The sequence below is a fragment of the Oncorhynchus mykiss genome, chromosome 8 (assembly GCF_057628025.1).
Source record: "Oncorhynchus mykiss isolate SJ-2025 chromosome 8, ASM5762802v1, whole genome shotgun sequence".
NCBI classification, from domain to species: domain Eukaryota; kingdom Metazoa; phylum Chordata; class Actinopteri; order Salmoniformes; family Salmonidae; genus Oncorhynchus; species Oncorhynchus mykiss.
Window position 1 is genome coordinate 57,484,669 of NC_143029.1, and position 14,559 is coordinate 57,499,227.

Sequence of the window (14,559 nt, forward strand, 5' to 3'; positions counted from 1 at the left end):
ATTTCTAGGTAACAGAAGGACACAGCCAATTATTGTCCTTAATGTCAATCCAACTTTATTTTGGTGTAGCATTTTCAATTGAGAATTAACAAACACGTTCTCCATGAAACAACAACACTTAAAAATGATGAATGTTGTTTAAACGTTAAAGTATTCCGCTTGGAGTTTTGCGCTAGTCTAGCAAGTAATACTAAACCAACTGCAACCCAAAAAATATCACATTTGAAGGTTTAAAAAAAAAAAAGGCATAATTGAAAAGGCATCTCAAAATGGCAATGTCAGGTCAAGCTTTGAATATACTATAAGTGGCTATCATATTAAACACTTTGCATGAAGGTAATTATGCAGGTAATATATACATTTCATAATACACATTTGACAAAAAAAAACAAATCGGTCGCTGGTGTAAGTCTACCACATTTCTCATAGCCTTTTAATTTAAAGTGTTTAGAATACAATACAAAAATGCAATATATTTTGTATAACCAAGACAGTCCTTAAAAATGTAAAAATCTTAACCAGACAATATAATCATGTACTTGTCACATTCAAAAAGCATCTGGCAGTCCATCTATCTTCAAATTCTCATCTCTTACAATTTAATTTACATTTGTTTCACAATAACTTTAAAGCTACAGTACCGGTAAATATTCAAGCTGTATCAATAGCAGAACTGGAAAACATCTAAAGTTCAGGAAGTTGGCATCTGTAGTATGGTGCGGTATTATTCTGGTTTGATGTTACTCTTTTTCATGGTTGACAAATAGTCCTGCCTCCCATCTCTGAGCCATGGCATTCTTTTTCCTCGGTCCTGGGGAGAGTGATTCTGGGAACTGGAGGAAAGAGTTTCACCTGTAAAACTGCATGCAGTTTCAAGGTGAAAATGGATGGCGATTTATTAAAATGGTTAATGGAAAAATATTTTCTGGGAAATGTAATGAGCAGACTTAAACATGAGCACATGCAATGTTATTTAAATGAGTCATTCCGATTTACATTTTGTGAGGCAATCGGATGACAAAAGCTTTTTTTCCTAGCCTGCTCATGTTTGGCATTTTGACATGACAACGAACAGCACAGGGGAATTGACCGACCACGCACGTCTTCAGGTGACTAGGCTAGCATCTGTTTTACACATTCTGTTCATCTTGAATTATTATTGGAGATAGGAGACATACCCTATGGTCACATGACAGGGCGGAGCGGTCCAGCTTTCGAGTCCTTGATGGTGATGAAGGGGAAGACACACATTTCAGTGGCACTTCTGAAAAAGAGAGAAACAATTAATACTCATACATTCATATGCGTAGAGACCTATCATGAATTTGGACTGATTGGGAATGAGACGCTCAGGATATCCTAAGTATGCTATAAGTCTAAGGCAGGTAAGATGAAAAGATCAGCTGTTGAGTCAGAAAAATACCACTAATGATGCAATGAAAACACAACACCGCTACAAACCACAAACTCTTTTCCATAATGACCACGTGAACGTGTTCCTTCCATCCCTCTCCTCACCCCTACCTGGGCTCGAACCAGGGACCCTCTGCACACATCGACAAGTCAACCTCGGATCACCGTTACCCATCGCTCCACAAAAGCTGCGGCCCTTGCAGGGCAAGGGAAACAACTACTTCAAGGTCTCAGAGTGAGATCTGTCACCGAATTAAACGATATTAGCGTGCACTCCGATAACTAGTTAGCCATTTCACAACGGTTACACATGCACATCATTAATCAGCACATACCTGCTTTATCAAAGCTCAGGTTATCAAGGAGGTTTGGGGACACCAGGACGGTGTCGTACTTCTCCCTGGTCTGCATCTGGCTCTTCTGCCTCCTCCACTCCTCCTCCCTCTGCTTCACCATCTTAATCTCCTGGTCCACCAGGGACATGGAGCTCCGCGAGCGCAGCTTGAAGAAGGGGTTGTTGACAAATGTGCTCTCCTGGGTCTCCTGGCAGGAGGCCGAGCTCAGGCAGAACTCAGAGGCACTCCGGATGATCAGATTGGACGTCTCCAAAATGATGACATTGGCTGACGTCTCCAAGGGCCACTCACTGTACCTGCTGGGCCCCGGAGATAGCAAGGATCCCCGGGTGCGGTGCCTCGGGCTGGTGGGGTAGGAGTCCGGCTCCAGGATGATAACATTTTGGGCGGTCATCTCATGGTAGGTTGCACCCCTTGGTGTGGGCGATGGGGAGGTGGATATGGAGACGGTTGGGTTCTTTGCGTTGGGAGACCTCAAAGGCCTGCATCCGGGATCACTAGACTCAAACATCTTCCGTTTCTCTTCCACCTCATGGCAAAGGCCTTTGCCGTACTTGCCGGGGTAGAGAGTAGTTGGTCGGGTTTTCGAATGTGCAGATGATTCTCCAGCTTGACCCTGTTTGGCAATCTCTCTCTCACGCCTGAAGTTCTCCTCACGCTCTATGGTCTGTCGTATCTCCCTTTCGACAGGGTTGTCTGAGTCCTCGTAAAGGGACCTGTAGCTGAAGTCATCCATACCCGAGTCTTCTGAACATGGGCTGAACTGAGTGTGTTGAAAGTCACCAAGGGCAAGGCTGTCAATTTCGGGGTCCCTCCTGGGTCGGTCAATGTTCCTGACGGGTGTGTACATGGCGCTGTGACCTCCCTGGCACATCCCCTGCTGTCTGACAGTGGGCTGGTGGACCTGGACCTCTCCTTGGGTCTGCTCCTCCATTTGACGCCACTGCTTCCGAGCCCCCTGGAAGTCCACATGCTCTGTACTAATGTTCTTGCTCTTCATTTCTTGTATCACACAGTAGTCTTTAGGAACCTTCTTGTCGGGGTCAGAGCTTGCAGAAGAGCTTGCAGATGTAGAACGACTCACTTTGCGAGTCCTGCCTTGGCTGACCTCTTCTTCATCCTCTGGAATTTTGGATAAGCCCTGGAACTTGCCAGAGGGCATGTCTTGGATCTCGCATTCTGTCGGGCAATCGGGTTGTTCAAGAACGCGAGGACTATCTCCAGTTTCACCCTTGGTCCCATTCTCTGCCTCCCCTGCGGCTCTGTCCTTCTCGAGGGCCTCTTGAGCATTTCCATCACAACCTTCCTCCTTGTTGACTGTAGAGGCAAAAGTGGACCTCCACTGGTCGTCGGCCTCGCTGTCTGATGACACGATGGCCATTTCTACCTGGAGACAGTCACTCAGGTCGTCTCGGTCAGGGTCGTGACAGGACCCTGTTGAGACATCTGAGGAGACCTCCTCTCGGATGCGCTGCTCCAAGATGGACTCTTGTGTCATCGTCACTTCTGATGGAGAAGAGTTGCCCAGGTGACCTTGTGCAAGCAGGTCTTCCACCATGCAAACGGGTTCACTACCAAATATACTTGAGGAGTTGAGTAACTGTGTTAGACTGAAATCATTTCGTCCAGTCTCAAAGTTGTGAGTCTCCTCCTCTCTGTTCACCTCACCACTTTCATCATCTTCGTCCGGTTCATCCACTGATGTTTTTAAGTTATCTTTTGTTCCTCTGTATTCTGCGAAAGGTTCTCGATCACATTCTTCCTCGCTTTCGCTAAGCAGGCGTCTCTGGTCCTCTGTTTCCCCAGAATCCATTTTATAGTCTGTTAGGTTCGCCATCTCTGAAAGCTGGCTGGTCTCCATGGCTATGGCCCCAGAGTGGGATTCTTGTTCTTTTTCTTTCTCTTGTGGAGTGTCGATAGCACTACAGCCCTCAATCACTTCATTCCCCTTTATCGTCTTCACTCCAGCTGTGGCTCTCTATGGAAGCCAAATAAAACATTATCAGAGGAGAACCTGTCTTGGTATGAGGTATTTCTATCAGTTTTCTTCCTTCAATGGCTCTTTTTGAAATGTGGTGGTGAGTGGAATTCTTTACATATTACATCTCAAATTTAAGAAATGTTTTTATTTTACCTTTATTTAACAAGAGAATAAGAACCCCTATACCAGCCAGTACCCTCGGTTCGGTGTAAGAATTTAATTCCAAAACGCTATATATCAATTTTCTGGAATGTTGGTCAATTAACCTTTTTTGTTTAAAGAACTTATTAAATAGATTGTGTTTTTCCCCATCTAATGATGACATGGGGTTGTTAAATGACAGACATGAATTTGTTTGAAACCTATGACTAGATGGTTTCATTTCAGAGAGACAAATGATCACATTTTGTTGGAAAACGAGATGTATCCACCTCACTCTCACAGAGAAGTGTCACTGCAAGGTTTTACACTGGTGGAATCATTGTAATCAAAAGGATAAACTTTTAGATTTCTTCAAAACAATCAACTTTATTATTTAATTACTGCAGTAATGGAGCTGGTCGGTAATCACCCCTGGAGGTGATCACTGCGAACTCAACGAGCTTCTTCGAGCCACATCATTTTATAGCAAAGTCCACAATCCTTAAGTCTACATGACAAACAGATGTATGGAATGGGTCACAAGGTTAAGATTTGTATGATAAGTCACAGCAGACAGTATCTGCTGTAAAAACAGTTCTCATTGTGTAGAGACCAGGGTCTGGTCCCCCACCTCCATACTGCAGCCATCTCCCCCTGGTACCCCAGTACAGAAACATTAACTCATGCTCTGGAATGCAGTATCACCCAAAGACATCGTAAATCTTCTAGAGGCCCATCCTCAGTAGAACACCCACAGATGAGCGTTCTAACAACCCCTTATTCTGTTGCATAAAACAGCCATTTGATGCAATAACAGCCGTATCACATAATCTTGTAATTTCTACCATAACTGTGAAATGTGACTCATTTCAGGAAACTAAGCATATGTCGTAAGTCACGACTTCACAGGAGGCATTTGAATGTTTTTTTTTTTTTTGTCAAAATGCATTTCTTTTGGCAGAAATGCCTTCTGGAACATTTGAACTTTCATGTGCCTTAATTACAAAGTTGTATGTCATCTGTAAATACGAATAAAGTTGTTAAATTACGAGCCTAGTTGGTTTAGCCACAAAAAAAGACAGGGACCTTCCCGCTAGCCATGATTGGCGGAGATAATGAATGGGCTGGACATGCTGAGAGATGAGTTTCGGATTGGTCTACCGTGTAGCATCTTCTGTCTATAAAATGAGCTGCTCGTTATGTGTAATCCTTTCTACTGCAGTTTTTTTCCAGTTTTTTTTTTATAACATTAGCCATGGAAAACTGCAAATGTGCGCTCAATAACATTGCTGCCCTGAATTTATCAGGCGCTATCGACAAAGGTCAGTGGGGAAAAGTTGGACTACTTTCATGAGGACGATTCTTATGGCATTGCACACGGTCAGTGTGAAAAAGAGTGACTTGACACAATGAGCCAAGCAAGCTGTATAAACAAATCAGAAAGGACACAGGACCTCTTATTTAATGAAAGTGGTTGCAGTCTGTCGTGAAGCGTTCATCCATGTATACGGGTAAGAGTCTAGCTACAGTTTCAGATATTATACGTTTCTAATTTTGTCAAAGTTGTTTTCATTGCAAGTTAAAGCTCACTATTAGCTAGCTAGGTAACGTTAGGTGGCTGGCTATCTAGCTAACATTATGTGTATCTGTGTAGTAATATTATCTCAGAAAGCCAATTACATTACTACTTATAGCCTAATGTTAGCTAATGAACCAGCTAACATTTAACCTATTAGCTAGCTATAACATTCGGTTTGTATTGCTAGTACTCTATGGGTTGGGTTTATAGTTCATTGTTTAGCTAGCTAGCTACATGTCTAACCAAAAGACTCCACTTCGCCAGATGATTGCATGACCCATCAAGTTATCCAGGAATGTCTGACGGTAATTACGGCCATCTATTGTATAATAATGCTAAAATATTTGTATCTGGAATTTGTCTTTCAGTAGAGCACATCTGACTCCACCAGTCATACAAGGAGAATGGTCTAATGCCTCCCATCAAAAAGAGAGCTTACACTTGAAACATGAGGACTTGCAGCAAGTTGTGAACTTCAACAACTACGCAAAGGATAATGCAATAGTATTACCAGGGCGCCACCCAGGACAAACACTTTGGTGGAAAGCTGCTGCCATGTCATGACAAAAGCAGTGGTGTGGCGTCTCTACAAGGAATCGATGACAACACTTGGTATGTAAAAGCATAAACAACACACTTGATTATTTAATGTACCTCCAACATGATTGGCACTACTTTTATTGATCTCACATTATTTGTGCATTTTCCAGAGGTACGCATACTCGGGCTGTCTTCCTTCAGGAATCTGTGGCGAAAATTGCTGCTCCACATCTCAAGCACTAATCCCAGGACAGGGATTGTGAAGGGCAGTACTGTGACAGGGGTAAACATCCCACAGTTGGTTGGACTGGAGGATGGTACGGTGCTGGTAGAAAGCTACGGCTGGCAACAACAGCTGACTCTGCACTTCAGGCCGCTGCCACAGATCAAGCCGTAGCAGCACTTCAGGTGAATATCATATGAGGTAATTCTTGTTATCTAAACTTGAACTGATGTTATGCAAGGTTGTAATGTCTTCTCAATTTGTTATTTCCTGTTTTCCAGCTTTGATGCTCTGGAGCCTGGTGTTGTCGCCAAGGAGCTTTCAGACTCAGTCGAGACCAGGTTTTAGCTGCTGTGCAATGCTGACATCCTTCCTCCCATAGATGGTCTGCCTGTACAAGCACCACCTGGACTGGACACAGCTTGACAAACATATATTTATGAAACGGGCTCTCCAAATATAGATTATCTTGTTCATGTGTGGTTTGGACAGACCAGTTCATCACCGGGGGCGAGTTCCCAGTCATCAACACTATCTGCAGTGCCTCTATTCACATTACTCTCTCCTAACACACACGCCATACGCTACTCCTACTATTTATTTTGTTATCCTGCTGCTCAGCCACTTTACCCCTGATTGTATGCATATAACTACCTCGTCTATTACCAGTATCACTGATATCGTTATTGATATTGTTCTTGTACATTCTGTATATTATTTTGTTCTTTCTCTACAGGCATTGACACTTGCTATTTTTTATTTATATTGACACTATCTAATTTTGATATTGCTAATATGCAAGTCAACATTTCGCTGCACCGTTTACATCTTCTGTAGAGACCTATCCACTTTGCAAGATCTGGCTCTGGGTTATAGAATTTCTTTGACCCATGAATTTAGACAAGTGTGTCTGGGTAAACGTCATCTAATATTTATAAAATATTTTTATCTGGACACTTTCTGTTTACCTGGAATTTGTACTTATTGTGGGCTACTACTTTTACCACTTTTAGTCTTAATCTTTACTACACTACTCACTGTTTACCACATGACCTCACATGTGAATCCTTAAAGAGATGGGTGGGCTGGTTTAAGAGGGTGTGAACAATGCTGAATGGGTGTAGACAAAGAGCTCTCCAGTAGGTGTACCAAAACATTCAAGAGCCATTTTCTCAAAAGTGGGGTTACAAGTTTAGCAACTTTCAAAGCAGAATTACTTTCCCATTGTTCCTCAAATGCAATGTATAATATACCATTTTGTAGCTCTGTGTCTCTGCTTTTATCCAATATGAAAAAAAATCATATTTTGCCACATAAGACCGACTCAAGGCGGTCGGTCACAAATGTGACAAATAATGTTTTTTTGTTTTGTTTTTTTAACTGTACAACTGATACATTTGAGACAAATAATATGAGATCTGGATTCTGATCAAACGTAGTGCACTATATTTGGAATAGGGTGCCATTTGGGAGGATCCCTAACTTCTAACCAAACATGAGGCTAGATTTATGATGTGTTGAATTTATATGTTAAAAATACAGTATATGAATATTCCATTCCAGCTAAACAATGTGTATATATAGTGTTTTGCTACAAAACCAATTGTAATGCACATCAAAAAACTGGGGACACCCACTGGGCACAAATGTCAATTCAATGTCTATTCCAACTGGAAACAACATTGATTCAACCAGTGTGTGCCCAGTGGGTAGTAATATTTTACACACACATAAAGGTACCTATAAACATACACTTCTTATTGGTGGATAGAGCGTTTTGGATGTAAACTCTTCAAAGACCATATCTCCTTATAGGTAGTATAACACCCACAATTGGTTAACAGGTTAAGACTTTGGTTCTCTGTGATAGGACACCAGAGTTTCACCATGCCACTTTCATTTCATCAAAGCATTGTCTTCACGCTGGTGCTCACCGAGGGTGGGAGGACATCTTTTGATAGCATAAGTCACGATGAGAAGTGCTGCAAACTGAGCATGGCATCGCTCTAAGTGGGTTAGAATTAGCATGATTTCCTTAGTTTCCCAGCCAAGCATGTGATTCTGCCAGGGATACCACGTGGATGTCAAAGAATATGCTGCTGACAATTCTTTTTTTTTAAGGTGTCTTTAGATTGACACTTGGACGAGGTTTTCATGCAAAACATGCATGCTATGAAATATGGTAACCGGACCATTTTCTGTGACCCTTAATTTCAGTTTACATGTGATTGAAACGGACTTCTTGATGAGGGGATGAAAAGCAAATACACACAATTCAGCCTACACAGAACCCCCCCCCCCCCCCCCCCCCCAAACACACACACACGATAGTCCTAACCAACATACAGTACATATCGCCAAGACAACATGTATTGCACAGTGAATACACCCACACACCAATACTGCCAATTCGCACCATTGAATTTGGCATGGGCTACCGTCCACCAGTTGACGGCAATTATTTTTCAAGTCAAGCTGCGTAGCGTGTATATTGCCTAAGATATGTGAAAGCTTGGAGACCACATACAGTGGGGAGAACAAGTATTTGATACACTGACCATTTTGCAGGTTTTCCTACTTACAAAGCATGTAGAGGTCTGTAATTTGTATCATACGTACACATCAACTGTGAGAGACGGAATCTAAAACAAAAATCCAGAAAATCACATTGTATGATTTTTAAGTAATTAATTTGCATTTTATTGCATGACATAAGTATTTGATCACCTACCAACCAGTAAGTATTCCAGCTCTCACAGACCTGTTAGTTTTTCTTTAAGAAGCCCTCCTGTTCTCCACTCATTACCTGTATTAACTGCACCTGTTTGAACTCGTTACCTGTATAAAAGACACCTGTCCACACACTCAATCAAACAGACTCCAACTTCTCCACAATGACCAAGACCAGAGAGCTCAGGGTAAAAATGTAGACCTGCACAAGGCTGGGATGGGCTACAGGACAATAGGCAAGCAGCTTGGTGAGAAGGCAACAACTGTTGGCGCAATTATTAGAAAATGGAAGAAGTTCAAGATGATGGTCAATCACCCTCGGTCTGGGGCTCCATGCAAGATATCACTTCGTGGGGCATCAATGATCATGAGGAAGGTGAGGAATCAGCCCAAAACTACATGGCAGGACCTGGTCAATGACCTGAAGAGAGCTGGGACCACAGTCTCAAAGAAAACCATTAGTAACACACTACGCAGTCATGGATTAAAATCCTGCAGCGCACGCAAGGTCCCCCTGCTCAAGCCAGCGCATGTCCAGGCCCGTCTGAAGTTTGCCAATGACCATCTGGATGATCCAGAGGAGGAATGGGAGAAGGTCATGTGGTCTGATGAGACAAAAATAGAGCTTTTTGGTCTAAACTCCACTCGCCGTGTTTGGAGGAAGAAGAAGGATGAGTACAACCCCAAGAACACCATCCCAACTGTGAAGCATGGAGGTGGAAACATCATTCTTTGGGGATGCTTTTCTGCAAAGGGGACAGGACGACTGCACCGTATTGAGGGGAGGATGGATGGGGCCATGTATCGCGAGATCTTGGCCAACAACCTCCTTCCGTCAGTAAGAGCATTGAAGATGGGTCGTAGCTGGGTCTTCCAGCATGACAACGACCCGAAACACACAGCCAGGGCAACTAAGGAGTGGCTCCGTAAGAAGTATCTCAAGGTCCTGGAGTGGCCTAGCCAGTCTCCAGACTTGAACCCAATAGAAAATCTTTGGAGGGAGCTGAAAGTCCGTATTGCCCAGCGACAGCCCCGAAACCTGAAGGATCTGGAGAAGGTCTGTATGGAGGAGTGGGCCAAAATCCCTGCTGCAGTGTGTGCAAACCTGGTCAAGAACTACAGGAAACGTATAATCTCTGTAATTGCAAACAAAGTTTTCTGTACCAAATATTAAATTCTGCTTTTCTGATGTATCAAATACTTATGTCATGCAATAAAATGCAAATGAATTACTTAAAAATCATACAATGTTATTTTCTGGATTTTTGTTTTAGATTCCGTCTCTCACAGTTGAAGTAAACCTATGATAAAAATTACAGACCTCTACATGCTTTGTAAGTAGGAAAACCTGCAAAATCGGCAGTGTGTCAAATACTTGTTCTCCCCACTGTATATGCTAAGAATCAACTGTTGCTTTATCTGGAGAGAAAAAAAATACATACAATTAAGGCGTTGTGTGTTTGTTTGTGCACATGTGGACCTGTGTACTGTGACTGTAATGGTGTTTGGCAGAGAACAGAATAAACCTATCTGAAAGAACAAATTGGATGCATTATGTATGGTCTAAATACCTCGCCCCCACCATTTCGGGTTGCTCCCCATAGCGTTTGAACATCGGGTCCTGGTACTGCAGAACAGGGAATCAGTACATTCGAGCCCTCAGGGCATCCAGCCCAGCCTCCATCCACAACCCTGTGCTAAGACCTGGATTCAACCTGTAACAGTAATTCATCCATAATGCGGTATCAATCTTATAGCCGATCGTTGGAGTGGTTACTTTGCCTGTACAGTTTCCAGTGGGAAGCTCTTAACTTGCCACAGTTCTGCTTCTCCAATCTCCAGTGCACCACCATACAGTACATGCTGTTCCTCCCTAATTGCTGTCAAGCACATCTACTGATGTCTCTTGACTGCTTTATGGTTGGAGATCAAGTCCACTGGATGTGAATCTCATATTCATGAGCCAACATACTGTATATAAATATAGCTTTGGAACGGTTGCCTAGAAACTTGCTGATATGAAAATCCAAGCCCTCCTGGGGACAGCTTGTACAGTGTAAGAGATGCTTTTTCGTATCTTTCATCCTCTGGGTCAAATTACATGTACATATGGCAGTGTTAAATGTTCAGCTCTCTGCCATAACTGTGACACCTTGATTTATCAGATGGTCCAGATTTATCTGGAAAGATATAGCAAGGATGGGTGTTGAAAAGTAGCGTAGCCTAAACTATACACACACCATCAATAAATGTACATATTACTGAATAGCCGTTAATGATTGTGAATGTTGTACAGTATGGTAGAAAAAAATGCAACGAGGAGGAAATCATGGTTCTTTTGGTGTTTCGCAGTCGGTCAAATTACAACAGGCCTAGGGCCGGCAACCCATTTCACCTTCACCGTCATGTATCTTTGTGTGTCCATGTCATGTGTACTGTTATATCATGACCACAAGGCCCATGGTATGAACCTGTAGGCTACACATCACAACTGATAGGAAAATGGAGTCTTCTCTCTGCACAGCCTTTGATTATCTGCAGACACAACAAAGATGACATCAACAGGTTACAGCAAGATGACCTACCCGTTATCCTGTTATGTGTGTGTGTGTGTGTGTGTGGGGGGGGGGGAATTGAAAATACAACTAAAATATTACTTGATTGTTAAGAATAAGGAGACCCCCCCCCCCCCCCCAACATCCTCTCCTTTAAGCCATATTTTCCTAGGATACCCAACCAAGGGGAAAAATAACCATAATTTGCAGTGATAGGATGTGAAAGAAAATATCTTTATCCGAATGAATGCTTTTCTGATAACAAATGTGTAAAATATCTTAATGTAAAGTTACTATTTTCTTCTTCATATAGGCAAACCACCTGAGTACCAATAATAGTTAGGATGTCAGCTCCAAAAGTCACACTGCGCAAATTACAGACGTTTCAACCATTCTGCAACGGGAATGTAGATAGATAGTACATGCAGGCAAATGCCCAGAATCGTGACAGATAATCTCACGTAGCATACCCTAGCCGAGCAAAATCCATGCGGTTGATGTACTCATCCAGCCCTTGCGCATGCTGCCAATAAAAAAAATCTGTCCATGGCGAAAATATGCAGCATACGGATGTATTAAATATCTGGTACCTACCAGCAGTCTCCAACAGAGCAACCAGAAGGATATCATCTCCAATTTACCCAGGCGCCTACATATTATTTGAACTACACTGACAAGTGGAGAACTCAACCATGCGGCCACCCGTCGCGAGTAATTCAGGTTTGATTTGGAGAGTGAACATATTTGCGTTTCTGTGGGTGTGTGTGGTGGGTCTCGGTTGGAATCATCGATCTGCATGGCAAACTTGTCTGAAGTTAACTAGAGCAGACGCGATAAGTATTGGCATAAATGCCACTGAAATGCATTGAATCACACGCGACCCCGGCTCTTCTCTCATAGCATCCTCCCTAGTCCCCATTCACATAGATACGTTGGGTGCGCATGCATCGACTTCTGCAGCGTCTAGCTATCGCCCTCAGGCTCCATCTCTTTCAGGGACCAGCTATTGAGCGTTTGATTTTGCCCACGCACTTTTTGAAACACTAGTCGATTTTCATGACCAAGGTCACTGTTGCTCTCCGAATCATTAGTTAACTGATTGATTATTTATTGTGGTCCTTCGTCTTCTACCTTTAGCGGACAACATGTTATACATTATATACACTCTTTCTCTGACATGTGAGTGAACCATCTCTGTCTGGTTTTGTCCATACATTTCGTTCCTATGACCATGTCTCGGGCTGTCGGGGTTGTGGTATTAATATGATGTAGCTACAGGTGGAGAATTAGAACATCTGTAAACCTTTCCAGGAGAAATCCTGGTTTCAAAGATAAACCAGAGCTGAGGGGCACCAGTGAAGCCTTGGGTGATGACATGTATTTAAGACACAGTTGACTCACTGCCATTCAAAAGCCATTCAAATCTGGATAAATTATGGATTTTTAAGCAAGGTGGATTCTCTTCTGTGCCCAATATTTGGGATCAATTGTTCACTTTGGACACTTTGTCATAAACGAGGCATTAAAGGTGTTAGTTAATTAAAATCAGAAGATAACCCCCAGAACCACCATATCTACATACATACAGAAGAGAACCCCCCAAAACCACCGTATCTATCACATACATACAAATACAGAAAATCTATACAACACACAGTTAGTTATATTTGCCCAAATTGGTTAAAATGATATACCCCTTATCTATCCCTATCTTTTGTCATGTGAATGCCCGTAAACTGGAACCTTTTGGGTTCCAGGTGACATTCCATCTGTGCAAAATACCTGCAACTGTATGTCAGAGTAGCTTTCAAAAGCTCTTCCTCAATTCACAACAACTTGGCACAGCCCTCCACCCAGAAATAAAAAACCTATAAAACGAATAAGTAATCATTCAAAAATAAACTCCCCTCAGTCTTAAACCAGTGGTACACTTGACAACCTCTCCAGTGTGTGCAGGAAAGTGCAGTGCTGCTGTGAGTGTTTCTACAGTTGAATCCACCCTCTTGTGTTTTCTCCTAAACTCAGCTGGCTCACTGGAGCAGAGATTCGTTTCTATCCACTTCACCCACACACTGAATGAAGCAACAACAAGATCAGAATCGACCAAATATCAATAACACAAGTTATTTATGTTTAAGCATAGCTCTCTCCCTCTCTACCATTTTGTCTCTTTGTATCTTTCATTTTTTTCTCTCTCTTTCCCTGTTTTTCTTTGTCTCTATCAATCTTTCTCACTCTTTTTGCCTTTCAGAACACTGCCGCAGCAGTATTTTCTCAATACTCTGAACGGTTAATAATTTCTAAAAAACTGTAAAGTAATTTAATGAACTTCCTACTTTGGTCACTGTCTCTAAAGTGCCTGTAATGATTCTCAGCCTGATGCTGAAAAAGTAGGTCATGACCAAACGTCATAGATACAAAGTGAGTGTTGTGTTGCTGCTCTCTTACCTCTCCGGGAGTTTCCAAGGTGATCCGGGTTTGGGCCGGTCCAGTGGTGGAGTGATGAAGTGGAGTGTGCTTGTCTGTATATGTCTGACACACAAACACACAACACAATACGCCACAGCGGCAGGCAGCGACACAAATCGGGTACGTGGGAATCAACCAATCACAAAACAGCAGTTTTGGTGACAGTTGTTACACACACATACTATTTGATGTGGTGTTACAGGCATGTCACCAACAGCTGGGATAAATACAAAAACTTCCCCTCACAGCCTCCTACACAGCTAGTTGTTAGCTACTCCTCCACACAGCCTCCTACACAGCTAGCTGAGCTACTCCTGTCAAGGATTTTGAATGGTAGAATTGTCACAACATTTCATGAATATGGATTTTCTCTAGTGTCACACTTTATCTTTCCTATAAAAGGTCAGTGAAGAGAAATCTATTTCTCAGTAAGAGACAGTGGGGTACTAAAAGTAATTATAGATTTCTGCACAGTATTTTAAAATGGATATCGACATATACCTAGTAGCGTCATCCCTTATGCTTAAAAGTTACTGTCACATAATCACATCTTATTTAAATCAAAGCCTACA

At 42.5% G+C, this 14,559-nt stretch overlaps 1 protein-coding gene across 4 annotated transcripts; it reads right to left on the minus strand.

Moving 5' to 3' along the window:
* Positions 1-32: 32 nt before the first annotated feature.
* On the minus strand, positions 33-14,306 carry LOC110530176 (uncharacterized). 4 transcript variants are annotated; one of them, XM_036985739.2, is made up of 4 exons: positions 13,967-14,306; positions 1,749-3,747; positions 1,179-1,264; positions 33-833 (listed from the first exon to the last, which is right to left on the minus strand). In XM_036985739.2, exons 2-4 carry the CDS (start codon positions 3,628-3,630, stop codon positions 741-743), a joined length of 2,061 nt encoding a protein of 686 aa, XP_036841634.2. In that variant the 5' UTR covers positions 3,631-3,747; positions 13,967-14,306; the 3' UTR covers positions 33-740. The 4 variants fall into 4 exon arrangements, with proteins under 4 accessions (XP_036841634.2, XP_090038185.1, XP_021468716.2 ...); XM_090182059.1 differs by having other exon boundaries at positions 33-860; XM_021613041.3 differs by lacking the exon at positions 13,967-14,306 and adding an exon at positions 12,113-12,650.
* Between the last annotated feature and the right edge of the window lie 253 nt (positions 14,307-14,559).